Source organism: Argiope bruennichi, chromosome 11 (assembly GCF_947563725.1).
Source record: "Argiope bruennichi chromosome 11, qqArgBrue1.1, whole genome shotgun sequence".
NCBI classification, from domain to species: domain Eukaryota; kingdom Metazoa; phylum Arthropoda; class Arachnida; order Araneae; family Araneidae; genus Argiope; species Argiope bruennichi.
In genome coordinates, this window is record NC_079161.1 from 21989964 (window position 1) to 22010198 (window position 20235).

The following is a 20235-nucleotide window of genomic DNA, read 5'->3' on the forward strand; positions in this document are numbered from 1 at the left end:
TGGAATTCTCCATATGAAATAATTAGTTTTTAAATTGAATAGTTATATTCTTTTAATTCAAATTTAAAACAGTTAATTTAATAAAAAGAGGGAGGAGTATCTGAACTTTGTTCTTCTAATTCAATTATATTGATGATATTACTTTGGATTTTTACTAAGAAAATACGTTGGAGTAAGTATGATGCTTCTTTAAAAAAAAAATGTAATGTATATTGGATACTGTTGTATGATTTTTATTTTGTGAAGTCCCCCCCCCCCCCCAAGAATTAACAATTATATCCAGGAGGCATTTGACTGTGTTAATAGGAGGGATTTTGTGTTAGGTTTTTTAAATTTCTGAAATCTAGATTTTTATTTCGGGAATTTACTAAATTTCTCAATTTTTGCCTCTTTTATTGAAAATTATACCTTACCAATGTGTATAAGATTTTCTTCAATAACTTTTGTTAGCTAATCTGAAAATCAGATCTAGGATATTGTTATAAGGACAACTTATCTAGATGTGCATAGTTTCTGATAGACAAGAAGATAAATATATTCTCAAAGAGACATATATATATATATATATATATATATATATATATATATATATATATATATATATATATATATATATATATATATATATATATATATATAATGGGTTGATTATATGATGAAAATATTATTTCGAAAAGATGTCTTCCTCTAATTTGATGATTTTTATCCTACGCTACATACTGAAATACTTTTCATGTTTTAGATAAGATTAGGAGAATATTTACCAGGTATAATTCTAAATGATGGAAAGTTTATTAAATGCAGGCTTTTAAATAATTATGCATATGTCTTATACTGAATGTTGTCATTTGTCTGAGAGTTCTGGGTTGCATATTTTGGGGCTGAAATATTGATGCTAAAAGAAAATGAAATATATTGATTTATAAGCAACTGTTATTGTAGATTATGCGGTTGATAATTGATTTTCTCCTTTTACTATTACTTTTCCCATCAACAAATTTAGAGATTTATAATTTCTTAGAATTGAATAGGTAAATGTGGGAGAATTTTATTTTATTGTTAACGATATTTAAAGTAGAAATAGTTTTTTAATGCCATGATAAAACTTGCATCATCTTAAAAAAATCATACTTTGCCCATTCTTAGTTGTATATAAATTTATATTGTTTGTAGTTTAATCAAAATTTACCTTAATGTTTTGAACCTGAATAGTTTAAATTGTTTTAAATCTTATTATGTATGTAAATTATATTTCAAAAAGTTTTAATTTGTAAAGGTTTTGGTTATATTTTTTCGCCTGTCTGTAATCTACTTAAATATGAATTATGATAAAGTTGTTCAAGTAAAAAGAGTATTTCAAATTGTTATTTCTTAATAAACTTGAATATTCTACAAATGAAATAAGTAAAATTCATTTAAAAAAATTATCATTTCCTTTCATGGTGATTAAACTAAAGTTTCTTTATTTTTCTAGAATGATATAAAAATGGTTAAATTACTTCTGAATTTTAATTATGATCCATCCAAAGACAAAAACCCATATAATGGTAAGTAAAATATATGTTTCACAAATTCTTAACTATTGTAATTCCTTTTATACACAATAAAATATTTTAAATGGATTTTCTTTTTCTTAGATGTAGAACCAGGCAGCTTTCAGAAAACGAGTGCAGTTAATCTGGCTGCACAAGATGCTAATGGATGGACTGTTATTCATTATTTAGTGGATCCAATGCCTGACTATTGCTATGCCAATACTGCATTGTTAAACTTTTTAGCAGAATTAGGAGCACCATTAGAAACTGCAAATGCTGCTGGAGAAACTGCATTGCAGATGGCTGTTCGACTTCAACGAGAAATTCTGATAACAGCATTGCAGAAGTTACTTAACACACCTGAGGACCAAAAGGTTAGTTTATTTGAAAATTCTAATTAATTTTCATATAAAAGTCCATTCTAAAGTAGCACCAGCTATTTCTATTATTTTTACAGCTTCTTTTCAGATTGATCTTCTTAATTTTGAAAGTAAAGAATAGAACAAAAGAAATGTGTGTTAAATTCTCTGTTAAATGTGAATTGTGAAAATTAAGTGCAAAACTAGCATGAGTGTGGTGAACAATTGTGTTAGAAATTTAAAATCAGATACTTTTTCTAGAATTTTAACATTTTGAGAATTGAATTTTATCATTCTGGACATCAATGCAAATCTGCATTTAAACTTTTGCTAATATGTTAGGAGAGATGTACGTATAAACAGAAACTCTGCACTGTCTATAGATTATACATAAAGCTCTAATCTGAAAAGATTTATAATTTCTAGGTTGTTGCTTAATTAGCTGAAAGCTGTTCTGAGTCAAATACAGATAGGGGAGAGGTCAAAGTTCAGCATTGGGAGGAATGTGTGATAGTTCTGTTCTTTTATATCTTTCTTTGCCTTTTCTTCCTCCCAGTTAGGAAATATATGGGATGAAATGAAGCAGTTACTTACAGTTTTGGGTTTAATAATAAAAAAGATAATTATTTTTCCATTAGGGTAGCCATTTTATTTTTGCAATCTCTTTAATATTTTTTTTTTTTTTTTCGTTATTCCTAATTATTTCAGTTTCATTCATCCGGATTTCAAGTATTGTTTCTAATAATTCAAAATTGCTGGCATTAATAAGAAAATTGGATTGGAGAGAGGAACATAGCCTCATTAAAGAAAGAAAGTAATAAAAAAAAATTAAAGGTGAATAGCAGATTGAAGCATAAAAGAAAGTTTAAATTGTTAGCTCAATAATAGCAATAATGTGTAAATAAATAAAGTTTTTACATGACTATATTTAATTATTTATAATACATGTTTTGTTTAGTTTATCAATTTTTACCATACTTTTTATTTAAACAAAACTTTTTCAGTAATTCAATTTTCATTCACTAATTTCCTCTTAAGAGCTGCTGAATCTACAATATTTTCAGCAGCTCAAGTGCATTTTGTATTTTATTATTCAATTAATCAAACTTAATTTATTTCTCAGTGTTGATGTTTGGCATGATTCTAAATTTATGTAGTTTAGCCTTTTTTGTTTCAAATGTATGTAATGTCTATAAAATTAAATGTTTACCCGCAAGAACTTTACTCTTATAAAAATATGATTAATTTTAATTGCTATTCATTCTTACATGACTTTAAATATTAATAAAAAAATCAATAACTGTAAAATGAAATTATGCAAAATGACAAATACTAAATAATGATAGAGATTAACTTCTAGCAAAAGAAAAAAAAAATCTATATTTAAATTTTAATGAAATCGAAATTAAAACCCTTGAATGTATGTATGGGAGAGAAAGAAAGTGAGAGAACATAAAATATTTTATTAAATGTGTAGTTTCTTACTCTTTTTAATGTAAAATAAGTAACATTTCTTTTTCTGATTGTAGTTTAAGTAATTCGGATAATCTGAGGTATTTTTATGGCAAATATAAATGTTTAAAACTTTTAGGTGTACATACACACTAGAAGATTTTTTTTTTAATTTTAACTTTAAAAATCCAGTTTTTTCACAGTAGGTCATCAATATATGTATAAACTCATTTCAGTGAGAAAAAACCATATTACACTAATTATTAATTAAATAATATTTAATGAGATAATTAGCATATTTTTTTAAACATGATATCTTAAATTCTAATTTATACAGACATAATTCTAGTTGGAAATGATGCCTAATATTAGTCTTCATGTTGTCTGCCTCAATCAAGTTATAAAAATATATAGTTTTTTTTTGCCAATTTTTCATTAACGATGAATAGAAAAAGCGAGATTTTTTCTGTAATTTTAACTTTTAAATAGCTGTTAAAAAATTATTTCTATAAATATAACTTTAATTCAGGCACAAAGCATCCACTGTTTCATACAGATTATTTTGATATATAAATAATTGTATTTGGTTCATTTCTTGTTGAGTTATGATTGTTTGAATGAAGCAACATAGTGGGAAAATATCATTCTTCATAAAATGAGTTTTAAAAAAAACCGAAACTAGAGTTTTTAGTGAAAGTACCTCAAGAAAAATAATTATTACTCGAGAAATATTCCAAATATTGACAACATCTTGCTGTCTTTTGAAAAATAAAGGATTGGAGAACATTTTGAAGCAATAAAAAAATATTCAATATTTTGAACAATTTTTGAAGTTTCAAGTGTGTACCTACACCTTAATGAAATGAACACAACATACATTATTATTTCTATTCTTTTCAGACAAAAATAGAGCTTAGCCTACCAGTACCTCCATCTGATGATGTTCAGTGGGACCAACCTATTTCGTCATATATAGAAGATAGTAAGCAATATTTGGAGAAAATAGAAAAGGAAAGTATGGATGTAGATGATCAGTCTTCTTTAGAGCCTGATCCATTGTCTGGTTTTGAGAGTACTGGGTGAGTGGAATATTTATTACTTCATTTTTCTTTCTTTCTTAAAGCTTAAATTATGGTTAATTGTTGTTGTTTATTTTAGAGAAATTGTTATGGACACAGAGAAAAGTATACCATATGATATTGTTATGACTGTAGTTGATTTGAATTATGGAGCCTATGGTATTTACAACTTCTATAAAATGCAGGTATGAATGGATAAAAATTTTGTTAGTATATTTTTTCTAATTTCTTTTCTGATATTCTTCATCACTTTAAAATTGCCAAAACATTTCCTGCCATCCTCTGGGCAGTTTTGGAAATAGTACAGAGTGTATTAATTAAAGAGCTAAAATGGATTTGTATTATTAATTACTCTATGTTACGTAAACTGAAACTTAAAAAAAAAGCTCATTTTGCTCATTTATGTTTTTAGATATTGCAAAAATTTAATTCTAGCTAATGATATTCAAGAGAATTATTTTTGACATATGGATAGTATTTTATTTAAATACTTTTAAACTATTTTAATGAATTTGAATGGTTTGGAATGAAATTTGATATATGTCTTATTTGGAACTTTTATTTTATTAAATGATAACTCTCATTTCATCTGTTAACACAATTGCCTATCTCAGAATTATTTTTTAGATTTCTCTTCAAAACATTCTCATCAAAAACAAAAGGTCCATAAAAAGTCTTTTATAAATTATATGTCCCAATTTTTTTAAATAAAATTTGAATTATGGAAAAAGAAAAGTTATGTCGCTTAATATCACGTTTGTGGTTTTATCTGGGGAATAAAAATAAAATATCAGAAAAAAATCTGTAAAAATAATTTTTTATATTAAAAGAAATAAGGATTTGAAATTGTTTGTTATAGTTGGGTGAGCTAAATAATTATTGCCATAGAATGAGTTTGAAATAATAATAAAATAAATAACTGTTGAATTAAGAAAGATTTTTTTTTGAAAAGTAATAAACATTGATTGTTTTCATGATTTTTAAGAATTTTTATTTATTATAACATTAGCTATTAAAAATGTAGATTCTAAAGAGCAATAATTTCATTTTATCAAAAATCGATATGTAACTTCTGATTACATATTCTGTTAAAAGGAAATAAAGGACTAGACACAACTAGAAATTATTGATTGATTTTTTAAAAAAATATATTTTATTCTTAATAAATTAAACTCTTAAAAACTATTGGATCGCTCATTCCCCAACTCATCATATGTAATGTACATAAATTTTTTAACTAATGTTATATAATACAGGAACTTTGATATCTGTTATCTTTTCTCTTTTTTTTTTTTTTTTTTCTTGCAGATTATTAAACATAAAGGCAAAGATCTTTTCGTCTTATTTACATGCTGGGGTCGAGTTGGAGACACAGGGCAACATCAGAAAACACCTTTCAGTACACTAGCTGATGCTGTTAAGGAATTCAGTAGAATATTTCGTGCCAAATCTGGAAATAACTGGGATGATGTTAAAAAGTATGTTATGTTTATTTTCCCAAATTGTGTACCTGCTTTAAATTCAAACTAATCTCGGTAATCACAGTACTCTGAAAGGAAAGGGGTTAATTAATTGAAATGCTAAATTGCACTACATAATACATATGGAATAAATTTTTAGTGTTCGTCAAATGAAAAATCTCAGTTGTTTGATATCTGAAATTAAGATAATTGTTCAGTCTTTTAATTTGTAAATCTGCTTTAAATTTTTTAAAAAAAAAATTGGAACTCTAAAAAATTATTTTTATTGTTTTAATTTTTTAAAAGTTTGTACTCATTTTTTATAGAGTTGGGAAGTATATATTTATTACTTTAGTGTAAATTTACTCTTAACTTGTAAAGCAATATTAAAGGGAAGTGCTGTATCCCCCTCCCCCCTCCGTCTTTTGTATATCTTTAAATAAATGTGTTCACTAATAAGTCCGTGACTCATTACAGCTTGATAAATTTTTTAGACATCATATTTAATTTATGGCTGTGTTTTTTTTTTTTATAGAAAGAATTAATATTTTTTAATAGCTGTGCAATTGAAGGGGGGGGGCACTCAGATGTCATCCTCATCATCTGACTGCGATTCAAAATTACAAGATCCATCCAGAAATAGCCCTAGTGTTGCTTTAAAACGAGACATTAATATATAACTAAACTGAAACGAACAGTACTTCTTCTTATCTTGCAATCTGTCACTAGAGTGCAGGTCATGTGAAAGTGTGTATTTAATAAAACATAATTGTATATTTAGTTAATTGGTACATTAAGAGTTATTACTTTTTTTCCCAAAAAATTAAATGTTCTAACAACAATTATAAAATATCCTTCTCTTTCATTATGAAATTAATGATTGTAAAACTTTTTTTTTTTTTTTTTGAAAAATTGTGCATCTATAAGTATTCTCATTGTGACCATTTTTAATTTCAGCTTTCAACCTCAACCCAAAAAGTATCGCTTGGTCCAGTTGGAAAAGAAGAAATTTGGTCGTCGTCGAAATGTTAAATTGAACCTGAAATCTGACATTCCATCAAAACTCAGCACTGACAAGCAAAAGCTAATGGAAAGCTTAGTAAGTATTGAAATTAATTTTGTATTTGCTGTTATTGACATTTTAAATTATTTTTCCATTAGTCACTGAACATTAAATATATTAATGTTTAACAGATATGTATGTTTCCTTTACATATTCTCAATGATTATTAATACTGAAATCACAAAACTTAACAAACCATTTATATACAATGTCATCCCTCCAAGAAAATGCTTAAAATGTGTATGGTGTATTTATATTTACATGTTTCTTTTAAATAACTTTTTAAGTTGGGGAGGACCTCTCATTGTTAACTTTTACAACCCTTCATAATCTGGAACTTTGTTTGAGACATCCCCCTCCCCCACCTAAAACACATTGACTTAAAAAAAAAAGATGAGAGAGGAAAGAAGCAATTTGATTTTATAATAGCAACTCATTTAAAAGCGACCTTGATATCAACTTTTTAATCTGCTTCAGTTTGCTTTAAGAAAGGTTTTACTCAGGACCAAATGGTGTATCCTTGCATTGCAATAAAGTTTGATGAGTAAAGCTATTGATACACAAGTGCACCAGATTTTTGGACCAAAATGTTTTCTCTCAAATGATGTTATTAATCCATGGTTCTTCCAAAAGATTGGTTTCATACATTAGAATTTTTTCCCGCAAGGTCAGATTGGAATATTTCAAGCATTTGTAAATCATTGGAGTTTTATAAATATTAACAGAAACATGTTGTAATGAGTGTAAAGGAAAACATACACTTGTTTTGAAGTCGTTATTTGTAATTTCTCCTCTCATTTGGGATGGAAGATGCTCTTGCAAGAATTTACATCAATATTCTATAGTTAATTTAGGTTCTTTCAATGATAGTAAAATACACTAGATTTTTTTATATTTTTTAATGTTGTATAGTGAGAATATTAATTATTTTTAATTATAATTGAAAAAGATACTATTTAAATAATTCATTCATTTTTACTTAAAGGTTATTTTCAAAATTACTTTTAAAAGGCAAGGGTTTAAAGGTTACTTTTTATGCATTATTTTGTACATTGTAATGAAATCGAATGTTTTTTAGAATTAGCTGACTGTTTTTTTTTTTTTTTTTTTTAACTGTCCTTCTTTCCTAGCTTGTTTGTCCTAAGGGCATTAATTGACTTCAGTTTAAGCTGCCTAACTGTTCCGATAAGATCTTGTCAATTTAATTTTACTTGCAGTGTGAGCTTAGAAAAAAAAATGAATGAATGAAATCTTATATGTTAATATTCTGATATAAAAATATCTTCAGATTTTGTTTAGATGAATGATTAGTCTTTAATTGGAATATATGCAGCTAAGAATTTCAAAATTTTTGAACTGTATTGCTTTTAGAATTCAGTTATATGATTCTCTCATATGTTCATTATTACATTGTTTCATTACTTTTTAGAGTGAGTGATTTGATCTGAAAATTTTAAATCTTCAAAATTAGTTTTATATTTAAGTTGAAAAAACTATAAAAATTATTTGGTATTGAAACTTCTATAATAACAAAGTTAATTGTAAATATATTCATTGTAAATATTTTGGTTCCTTCAATTTTTTAAGTAGTTCATGTTTGCCAAAGTCACTATGTTGATATGAAGTTCACGATATTGTTATGTATATATGAGTTAAGTGGTGAAAATAAAAAATTTTTAAATAGGATCTCTCCAAAGCTTATGTATTAATTGAGTCATAGAAGCCAAGACAACATAATTTTACTCATTTTATAGAATTAAGGAAAATAAAAGTGATTTCATTAATTTCCAAACACCATTTTTAGCATGGCTGACTTTCACTTCTGTGAGTTCTAGAGAAATCTTTTCTCTATAGCTTATTGATAAATATTTAATTTCAGATGGATGTCCTTACAATCGAAGATACACTGCAAGATTTGGGAGTAGATTCTACATATGAAGTGTTACCTTTTGGAACTCTCTCTGTAGAAACACTCGCTGCTGCTGAAAAAGTTTTGAAAGATATAGGGTAAAAATTTCTCTATATAAGTGAAAAGTTGTTTACTTCATTTGCATATAGTTTGAATTTAATTTAGAAGACATTAAAATTTATTTGAATAATCTTTTTTAGGGATGTAATAGCAGAGAAAGATAATCTACGTCAAAATGCTAAATTCCAAGATAAGTGTGCTGAGTTGATGCATAAGGTAAGCCATGGCTTAAGTACTAAATGAAAATAGAGTTGAAATGTGGTCTTTAAGTATTATTTATTTATTATTATTATTATTGAGAATACAGTAATGATCAGAATTGTGGAAATTCGTATTTGATGACTCATGACAGCAATTATATTAGGATAAATCATAAAATTACTTTCATTTCTAAGATAATTTAATCAAGAATTTGTTAATGGATATTTGTATTAAAATGGCAATTTTGAAGAAAGAAAAGAAAACATCACTTACATAAAATTCTCACTTTTGGTAGTTAATACTTAGTTGGGTAACCTGAAGCACTAATCAAGGCCTTGCCTTCTCATGGAGTTCACTAATGATTTTAATTCTTCGATTGTTATTTTCTAATACTATGATTGAATTATTGCTTTAGTTAATTGGATTTTATTTCTGGGTTGCTTCTGTGTAACAGGTTTCTTAAGCTACTCCATAGCTTTTCGACAGAACTGAATTCTGACATTTTCAGTAGTGAAATAAAATCGTCTTGAAACCAGTTTTTACAGGCAGTGGCATTATGACATGGATGTATGGATCCTCTTGAAATATAAATTTTTCATTATGTGGGAAAAGATCACATGCATAAGGCAACTGTTAGGGAATGAGTATTTCATTTATCTGTTTTGGGGTATTTATATTCCTGTTGGTCACATAAATTCTGCCTTGTTGTGGCACATCCCAGATCATAACTCAACTGAATGAGTAAAGCAGTCTGGGTGGAAATCTACTATTCTTGTCCTTACATATTTTGTCATCTCTACTAAATAGTGAAATTTTTCTCATCATTCCATATCACGCTGTCCCATTGCTCTTTTTTTGCTGTAAATTTCAGTTTTTGCACAATTTAATCTTTTCAACTGTTGTTTTGAATTTTAAGATGCCCCCCCACACACACACCCTGGAATTCTAGCAGATTAAAGGCATCAAAAAAGAATCAAATTGTCTTTTCTCCCAATTTCACATTGCATTGTGCCATTTCTCTTTGTATATTCCTGGATGATTTTTTTTTCTGTCACATAGCCACAATTTTGTCTTACTTGGTATTGTGAAGCCTTTTCTTGCTTTTACCGGTTTTGTTTTCTATTGACTGAATTTTCTTACACTTTCTATTTACAAGAATTTAGAAATACTGCCTTTATTTAGATTTTCACCAATTTCCTTTCAAATTTAATTTTAACTAAAGCCTTTTTATGTAAAAGTAAAACTTTAAATCATTTGTATGTTGATAAGTCAGATCATTGTAGAATTTCATTTTTTTTTTTTTTTTTTTTTTTTTTTTTTTTTAATATTTTCTCAATTCTCAAAAAGGAATCCCCCCCCCACACACACACAAAAAAAAGAGAATAATTTGATTATAATCACAAAATGCATGGATGTGGGAACTCCTCTTAAATGAAGAAACGCTTTTATCAACTTAAAAAGAAATGCGCTTCTTTATTCTGGTCTGTTTAGTTATAATTTAAAAGAAAATGTTAAAATGATTCATTACAGTGCAGTCAAATCAACTTGAAAATTATATATAGCTTATGATAGATAGTTCATGGCATGTGTAAACTATCAAATATCCAAAATTCATTTTTTTTTTTTTTTCAAAGTGTTTCCCAATTTTGGCCATTACTGTAAAAGTTCCCATCCATTTAATTTTCAATTTTATGTTTGTTATATTTTCCTAAGAAATTTAAATTTAAACTACATTAAGTTAAGTATCTCTGTGACAAAGTAGAAAACATTTAAAAAAAAAAAAAAGATTTAAGAAATTCTCTTTAACATATCATAACTGCTAGTAATGAATTTCTTCATATGATATTCAAAAATAATTTTGTGTACATATGATGAATTTTTCCTATTTTAAAAATTCTTATTTTAAATTAAAGCATTTCTAAATTGCTTATATGCCCCTGAGCTTTTTAGGATTTAATTACTGTAACTGTTATTTGCCATATCACCTTTAAAATTATTTTTGAAGGTCTGAGCCAACTCTTTTTAAAAAGAAAATCCCATTTCAAATACATAAAATATCAGTGGTCTGGTCCCCCCCCCCTTCTTTCCTTTGTTTTGTATTATGTGGTGCATTCTTCACGAGCCAGAATTACTCAATATTTCTTCTAAAATATTGTCAAGATGAGAACCTCTGCTTTATCATTTGCAACTATTATTATATATGACAAATATTATTATTATATTTCTGTTTGTAATGTAACACTTTGAAGACATAAGGAATTTTTAAAAAAAAAGAAAGAAAGAAAGAAAACCTTAATGTGTTTTGAATTTAAAATAGTTCACAACTGTTGATTAAAGTTTAAAAATGAGAAAGATTGGAATGAATTTTCTTTTCTCATTTATGTATACTAAGCAATTTATAAAGTGACTCATATGTGAATTATTATCTATTTTAGATTGTTAACTTAAGTGAAGAATTTTATCAAATCCTTCCTGTATATGGTTACCAATATGAAAAGCTATGTCCTTTATTCAGCGAGCCAGATGTACACTCAAAGCTTAAACTCATTGACAATTTGTTGCACATTGGATTATCTTCTCAGTTATTTTTAGGAGCTAGTTTGAAAGCTGCTGGTAAGTTAAAAGTACTGATTAATTGCTAAAAACCTATTTATTATAATTTCAAACTATTCTCTGTGTTGCAAGATTGTTTAGGATGTTATGCAGATGAATTGGGTATTGTTTCTATTATAATTTAGAGAAGTAAAATTATTATTATTAGTTTTTTACTATACTCATATTTTATTATACCCTTTTTATAATACTACACTTGTTTTTCGCTAATATGATTTTCTTTTAAATTATTTAATTTCTAAGGAGTATTTTGTGGATAAAATGAATTTAACACTTTATTGGTGTTTAAAAGATTAGTGTTTCACAAATACATTTCTGTGTAAATACGAACTCAATATATTAATTTTGATTTTAATGAATACTAGAACTAATATCTTTTTTGCCATGAATGAAGTGGCAGAAAAGTTGGGAGAGGAAGGCTATTCACTTATTTGACCACTGTTTAAGAAATTTTATTACAGACTGAAACACAAAAAACATTAGTGGATGAAATGCTTTAATAAAAGTTAACAAACTTTTCAAATAAAAATGAAGGAAAACAAATTATCACTGAGTTTGTTGATCAAATATATCAATTATGTAGTTGACTTTAAAGAAATATGTATTTATTAAAAGACAGTGATTAATTTTAGAACTTTGAAATTGTTCTTAACAAAAAAAGGGGGGATACTTATTCTTATTGTCATAATGGCATTAGATATTCTTATTGTGCATATAATATAGTGCATCTAAAAAACCATCTTTTGAGCTTGCCATAGTGAAATTTATGTTAATTTTATATATGGAAATATGCATCAATTTTTAAGTTTCTTATATGCAATTTTTCAATTCAGAGTATATAAAATCAAATTTATTCTTTCTAATTGGTTTGAGAAATATACATTCCCAGTGAATTGCTGATTTGATTAAAATTTCTTTTCAAAGAAGAGTATTTATATCTCATTACATTTTAGTATATTTCATGGATACTAAGCCTTTGCTTTAAACTTTCTCATTAGTGTTCTTCAAAAAATGCAACATTTATATGTTCTGTCTTTTATTTCAGAAATCAACCCTAAGGATTATGTATATAGGTCGTTGAACTGTAATTTAACTCCTCTGAATCAAGAATCGCAAGAAGCTCAAATGATTTTACAGTACATTCACAATACTAGTAAGTATAGTGAATTATATCTTCATCATCTAATAAATTTGCTTATTTAAAATGATTTTTTTTCATAGTTTTTTCTTTGGAATTGCATGTGAATTAATTCTTTTTTTTATTCCATCAAGGCAAAAATGTGGAGGTTCAGTCTATTTATGCTGTCCATATACCAGAGCAGGTAGAGCAATTTAAAACTACAAAACTTTCCAATCACATGCTTTTGTGGCATGGAACACGCCTTTCAAACATGCTTTCCATTCTTGCCCGTGGATTGCAAGTTGCTCCTCTTGGGATACAAATGAACGGCCACCTTTTCGGAAAGGTTTGTTTGGTGTTTATGATAATATTTTAAGAAAATTTATATTCTTAATCATTTGCTTGGCATCATGGTCGTATTAAATCTAATACTGATTTCGTAATTTTAAAGTATTTCTGAGGAAATGTTTCTTCAATAATAACTCATTAATGAATAATTGTAGTAAATGAAATGAAATAAAAAATGAACACACATTATTCAGCCAGTTCAGTGTGTTTGATGTGGGTACAGGTTAGTCAAAATCTTCATTTAGGTGCGATATGGTGACAGTTAGGTGGTGTATAATTTTTAATCTAATAAAAGAGAAATCTTATTTGAGTTGTATGTTTTTTTTTTTGAAGAATTTACTATGCAGTCATTAGTATTGCATTCAGCTTGTACATGTGCCTTCACTCGACTTTAAAAGAGTGGGGGATTGGAGGGGCTTTAAAAAATATCTAGAATCAACTGGTTAAAAAGAATTCATCTGAACCAATCAAGGAAAAACGAGTATATTAATGCAAATTAAAACTTTCTGTATTATACAAATTTTTAGTTGCTACTGCTTTTGTGAAACATCATAGGAAAAATTAACATTTTATTTTTCCAAATTTGACTTGAAATTTATTAATTTTTGCACAACAAACTTGTGAAAAGTTTCGAAATTGTTATCCTCATCTTTTAAAATGGAGATTTATTCCTGATTGTATAATTTAATTTAATTAAGCATTATTTACATGCTTTTTTTAATACTATATTGTTAATTTTTACTCAATTTAGAATATCAAAATTCATCATAAAACTCAATAATATAATTTATTTACAATTACTCTATTATACAAATGTATTTTAAAGTTGAAAATCATTTTTGTTTAAAGAAATATTTGAAATGAATTTTCTATCTAATTTGATAAAAGTTTTAGTTAATGGTTTTACAAGATGTTTATTGAAATTTTGTGTTTATATTTAAAGATGGAAGGGGGAAAGTGATCTTTGATTCCAGGATTTAACTTCATTCAAATTAAAAAATTCAATTAAAAAGGTATTAATTTAAAAGTTAATCATTATTAACTACAGCCTAATTTTAAGAAAGTGTTGCGCATTTCATTATTAAGAGGTACCAGAACTGGGAAAAAAATGGAATTGATTAATTATAAATAATTTTTACAAGTGAAATTTTGAAAGCATTTTCTTTTAATTGCTTAACAGTCTTTACTTCATTTACTTTTTTTTTTATCTAATTAAAATGGTATGAGCATTACAATTATAATGAAAGTAGTTTTTACTTTTCCTTTTTAAAATTTTGCATTTATGATTTTATGCTTTACAGTGCTGCTTTTCATTCTTTTTCCTTGTTTCAGGGAATTTATTTTGCTGATATGTTCAAAAAGAGTCAAAAATATTGCTACCAACATGATTCTACAAAAGTGAAAACTATACTCCTTTGTGAGGTGAGTAATTTTTTTAAACACTTATTCTTGTTTTATTAGAACACTAGATGGATTCAATAAATATTTAAAAAATACTTCTGTAAATATGGGCTATTATCTAGATTTAATTAGTCACTGAGCAATAAATTATTCTCAGTTTCTTTTTGCAGAAACAAAAAGTTAATAACTTTTGTATATATTGAATATATGATTCTCTGTGCCATCTTTAGTAACCATTCATTTTTAAATTGAAATTTCTTATCATATGCATTCAATTGTTTTTTCCCACTTCTCTTCACTAAGGTTGCATTGGGTGATATTAAGGAAGTTGATTACAATGCAGTTTTTGATCCCAATGAAAAGTTTGACAGCATCAAAGCTGTTGGACATAAGCATCCTGATCCATCTATGAGTGCATTCTGGAAAGGTAAGAGATGTTTATTTCTTTTTTTAAGGAATAATAATTATGAATTTTATTGGTTACCTATTTAATATTATATTATTAATATTATATATAATTAATATTATATTAAAAATTATGTTTTGTTGATATAATTTTTTTTATTAAAAAAATGTTTGTCTTTTTTTTACAATGCTGAATCTTTTCCATGAATTTCCAGAATAATTCATGAAAGTAATATCCATATGCATAATAAATGCTGTTGAATATAATCAATTCATTCTACTGATTGCAATGAAACCCAAAACTTTGGACAAAAAGAGGCGATAACAATTGATATGGTGATAAGCTTTCTAACATTTGAAATTGCTGAACATTCAATACCAGATCTGAAACAGTATATAATGAATCTAAATTCCATTAATTTATTTATTGTATAACTCTATTTCTGATATTCTCCTAGGATATAATTCTTTGCACAAAAACAACCTTTCCAAACAACCAAATTGAGGTGCAAGCCAAATGGCATTTGCTAACATTTCTTGTATTATTAGCTTACTTTGTTAATTTTATGGATATTGTAACATAGATGATGAAAAAAAAAAATATTCAAAATGTGCCTAAAAAGACCTAGAATTGTCAAATATGGCAAGGGTTTTTCAAACTTTAAAGTTTTTTCATAATAACTTTTTTTTGCATTTATTGCATGGGAATAATTTTTGCATCACTTTTAATCCATTGCTGATGACTGTTCATCACCCAAATCATCATAAAACAACGATACTTGTAGAAGGAACGTCTTTCTATGTTCCACGAGGTTGAAGAATTAAAATTTAAAACTTAAACATTTCAATAATATCAATTTTTTTTCCATACTATTTTAGTCTCTAATTTTAATAAAATGTTAAAATATTGTTTGATTATTTTATTATTTTTTATTGGATTTATCCCCCATGTGCATTTTGTAACAATATTAAATAGATGTATGTGTGCTTGCATGCATGAATATTATTGTGGCTATATAATTAAGAGAAAATTTCAACATAGACTGAGGATCCAAGCTAAAAAAAAACGCTGATATTTAAGATTAAAGCAGAAAAAAAAAATTGAATGCTTGTGTTTAATTGGTTTTTTTTTTTTTTATGTTATCTGTAAGCTCCATCTGTTTGTATAATGCAAGCACTTTCTTCTTGCATTTGTTTTTTTCCCTGAATACATGGTAAATGAGTGCTTATATGTTTTTATAAATTTGCATTATTTAATGTATTGCTGTAAGTATGTGTATATATATATATGTCATTTTTGTGTTTAAAGCCAGCATTATTTTATATCTTAGGTATAACTGTTCCTCTTGGGACACCGGTCAATGCCCTGGAACAATGCACGTCCTCCTCGCACCACTATCTGAATTTCAACGAATATGTGGTTTATAATGCGTCTCAAGTGTGCGTTCGCTACTTGATACGGTTCACTGACTCCAGAAATGATATTTTTTTCTAAACTTTATTTTCGTCTCACATTCACAATTAAAAAGTGCATGGACACCTCCTGACTGTGCTTCACGCTCGAAAGACATTGAGCCAGCAGGCTGAATAAGACTTTTCACTTCTCTGGGCTTTTCTATCGCCTAAATGAAGTTATGTTACAGAAGTTATTACAGAAGCAAACTTTTTCCTTTTCTTTTTTAACATACCAAATGATTTGTCAGCAAAAAAAGTGATTTTTTTTTTGTTTTATTTTTTTTCCAGTGAACAAACAGTTTTTCTTTATTTTTAGGTATACATATAACTGAAGGATTAAAAAAAAAATAAGACTTGGCACCAAACTAGGCTTTTTATCTCTTTTAAAATTCCAGCACAATTCCTCTATTAAAAGAAGAATGGATTTAAAAATTTGAAATTTGATAGTATGTTATGAAATCTAATATCTAATATATATGTATATGCAAATATATATATATAATATATGAAATGAACTTTAAAATATTTTGCTTTTTTGATATTATTTTTATTTGTGTCACAATTTGTGTTGGGATTTAAAAGAAAAGAAAAATAATATTGAAAAAATAAATCACTTTATAGCCTCCTATGGAACGAAAGTCATTAAGAGGTCATTTTTACAATACCTGATTTTAGAAGCCCTTGTGACCTATTTTGGTAACAAGCGCAGTGTAGATATAACTCCATACAGTTGATTGACTGTATGCCTTTTAATTGCAGAAAGTGTTTTAAATGAAGTTATGAAATATTTAATTTTAAGATATCTTCATGTATCCCTAATTTTAAAGTCAATATTTGCTGTTTTGGTCATTCTATGGAAACTTTGACATGCCTGCATTTTCACTCATTGCAATGTTGTTAACCAGGTCAGTTAATTTACAGTATTTATGACCACCTCCTGGACTGATGGGAAAATTTTTGCACCAAATTTTTACCATTCATGAACCAATATTTTTTAGCATTCATCTTCTGATCGAGTATGGCATACTTAAATAAATCGAAATGTTACGAATCATGGAAGTCAATTATTTGTTTTTGTATTGAATTGGGTAATTGTATTGATGAATGAGAAATTGATTTTTCTGTTACTTTTTTTTAAATACAAATTTGTTGTATAAATCTATCATGAGTAGTGTTAAGTTGTGTGGCTGAAAACACTCATCTGCAATAAATGCAGCCGCCATCTGTAACAACTTGTTACCTGAAATAAAAATATTGCAATTCATGTGTTGTCTGTTTGTGTAATATAGAAAAGACTAGTGGTTTTATTCCTAAAGTCTTGCATTTCATATATTAAGGATTGCAGTGAAATGTGCATCTTTATTATTAATATATTGAGAGAAGTTTTGAAAATTTTCACTTCCTTTCATTGTGAACAAAAAAAAAAAAAAAAAAAAAAAAAATCTATAAGCCAAGCATGCCATACTCAAACTTTTACATGAGCCAAATAAGCAAAGCATAAGTTTGGGAAGGGGGGGGGGGCTTTAATTTCTATGAAACTTAAACTTATTTGGAAAATACAGGTTCAAAAAAATCATTTACAATACTTTACATCTCTTTTTCAGTGAAATCTTAATTGCAGTTGTTGTTATCAAAACTATATGCCAGTAATTCTGGATTTTTACAAGATTGTTTTTTAATTTGCATTGATTAACAGCAACTAAATATTTATAAACTGGGAAGAAATTTTCCATTATAATTTCTTAATATTTTCATATTTGGCTGGTAAATATATGAAACATCAATAAAAGTTATGCTTGATTGAATTTTGCAGTGCTAATCAAAATCTCGAATGAGTACTTATTCTTTAACTATTGCAGAATTGAATTCCAAAGATTTATAATACCCAAATTTTAAATTAAATCTCAGTTTTAAGGTGTAATATTTCCCTCCCCACATATTTTTGATTTGTTGTATCATCTAAATATAATTGAATTATATGTTGTTTGGAATTAAGAAAAATCAGTTTCAGATATGATATTTTTAAAACTTTTGGCTAAGCTGAAAAAATAATTTTTGTGGGTGGAGTATCATAAATGAACTTCTTATTTCTTTCTTTTGGACAAACTTTTTATAGATTTGTTCATGAAGTAAATTTATTTTATATTTGTGAATTTATTCATTTTCTTTAAATTTGAAAAAAGTGTAAATTTTTGTTGTAAAAATTAAAAATGTGTTTTCATATCTTAAATTTTAAGTTTATATATTCATTTAGAAAAGTATAAAGTTTATTTGAGGTTATAGATATATTGAAAGAGAGATAACTATATATATATATATATATATAATATATATAAAAAAATGTCTTCATGATGTTTAGTGGTATGGTTATTTTAATGTAATTTACTACTAATTACAGACAGTATCACTTATCAAAAATTGCAGTCTAGAATTGGAGTTTTAAATTTATAAATGATGTAAAAATGTATTTTGCTCAGTTTATTAAAAAATATATCCACCAATAAAAAACACACTATTGGTAAATATATTGTTTCCTCCTATCAGTGATCAGATTTTGTATCTCAATACTTAATTCAAAGTGGGCTTAAATTAAAGTTAAGATAAAAAAAAAACTTCATAGAATTTTTTTTTTCTTTCTTTTATGAAAATTTGCAGAGCTTTGTGGTTCATAGAGATATTCTCGCTTGTAGATTTGAAGAATCATTTGTCCTAGAACCAGTTCCACCAAACATATGTTGTGTTTATAGCTCCATAAACATTGTATCAATTATTGATCAAAAAAATTTTTACAATGATATATTTTGAATATTTAAAGAGTGGCATCTTATCATTGTCATCTAAAACATAATGCATGATTTTATAAATATGAAAGGATTAAAATTTAAAAAAAAATACTTGGATTTGAACAGCTGTGATTGCATTATTCTGCTGATATTTCAAATAAGTCATTCCTAAAATATTCATTTGTGTACCATTTTATTTTTTCGTATTCTAAAGAGATAATTGGAAAGTATTGTGATCATCATAAAATTTAACTTGAAATTATGATGAATCTCTTATCATTTTAATTTCCATGAACATTAAAAAAAAATAAATTTGGAATTATATTTGTCTGTGAGCATGATAACTAAAAAATGCAATGAGCTTTGGCAATCTTTACACAAAATTGTAAATTTTTGGTAACGTTTGTCTATACATTTATGTGAATAGGATACAGCAACAAACTAAATGAAGGAAATCTTGCCAGCAATTATTATTAAAATTACTGGATATTTCATTACTGTATGCCATATTTTGGACGAATTCTTACCTAACTGATTGACTTTCTGTCTGATTTATCTGTATGTTAATTTAATATCTCAAAAACATAAGTTAGATGCATAAATTTTAATGCATAATCTTTAAAACTAAAAGTGTCAAAGTGTTTGTAATTTTGGCTAAATTTCTTAACAGTTTGATTATTTAATTATCTTTGTTTATATGAATATGAACATGAAAATAGAGCAGGCAAGACGAATCAAATTGACCTTAATTTCAAAATTGTAGATTTATACCAATTGTTAGACAAAGGACAATTAACAAGGAAAGTTCAATTGCCTTCACTATATTGTAAAGCTAAACATATTATGGGACTATATATATAAAAAAAAAAGAAGTTGAAATTAGAACACTCTTGCTGTGTTTTTTTTTTTTTTTAAATTCATTTTGAGTTTAAAAAAAGATAAGTGCTGTTTGAAAAATTATTCCGGCAACTTATTCAAGTTTTTTTTTTTTT

At 26.5% G+C, this 20235-nt stretch overlaps 1 protein-coding gene across 4 annotated transcripts in view; it reads left to right on the forward strand.

Moving 5' to 3' along the window:
- The window catches only part of LOC129956468 (poly [ADP-ribose] polymerase tankyrase-like), a 141044-nt gene extending 123320 nt beyond the window's left edge, over positions 1-17724 (forward strand). For all 4 annotated transcript variants that reach the window (XM_056068371.1, XM_056068370.1, XM_056068368.1 and 1 more), the window contains 14 exons: positions 1475-1547; positions 1638-1909; positions 4247-4425; positions 4505-4610; positions 5734-5903; positions 6843-6984; positions 8828-8955; positions 9058-9133; positions 11554-11731; positions 12777-12884; positions 13004-13197; positions 14532-14621; positions 14904-15027; positions 16337-17724. In XM_056068371.1, coding sequence (XP_055924346.1) covers positions 1475-1547; positions 1638-1909; positions 4247-4425; positions 4505-4610; positions 5734-5903; positions 6843-6984; positions 8828-8955; positions 9058-9133; positions 11554-11731; positions 12777-12884; positions 13004-13197; positions 14532-14621; positions 14904-15027; positions 16337-16500 — 2004 coding nt within the window. In that variant the 3' untranslated portion in view covers positions 16501-17724. The remainder of the gene's footprint in view (positions 1-1474; positions 1548-1637; positions 1910-4246; positions 4426-4504; positions 4611-5733; positions 5904-6842; positions 6985-8827; positions 8956-9057; positions 9134-11553; positions 11732-12776; positions 12885-13003; positions 13198-14531; positions 14622-14903; positions 15028-16336) is intronic.
- Positions 17725-20235: the final 2511 nt, after the last annotated feature.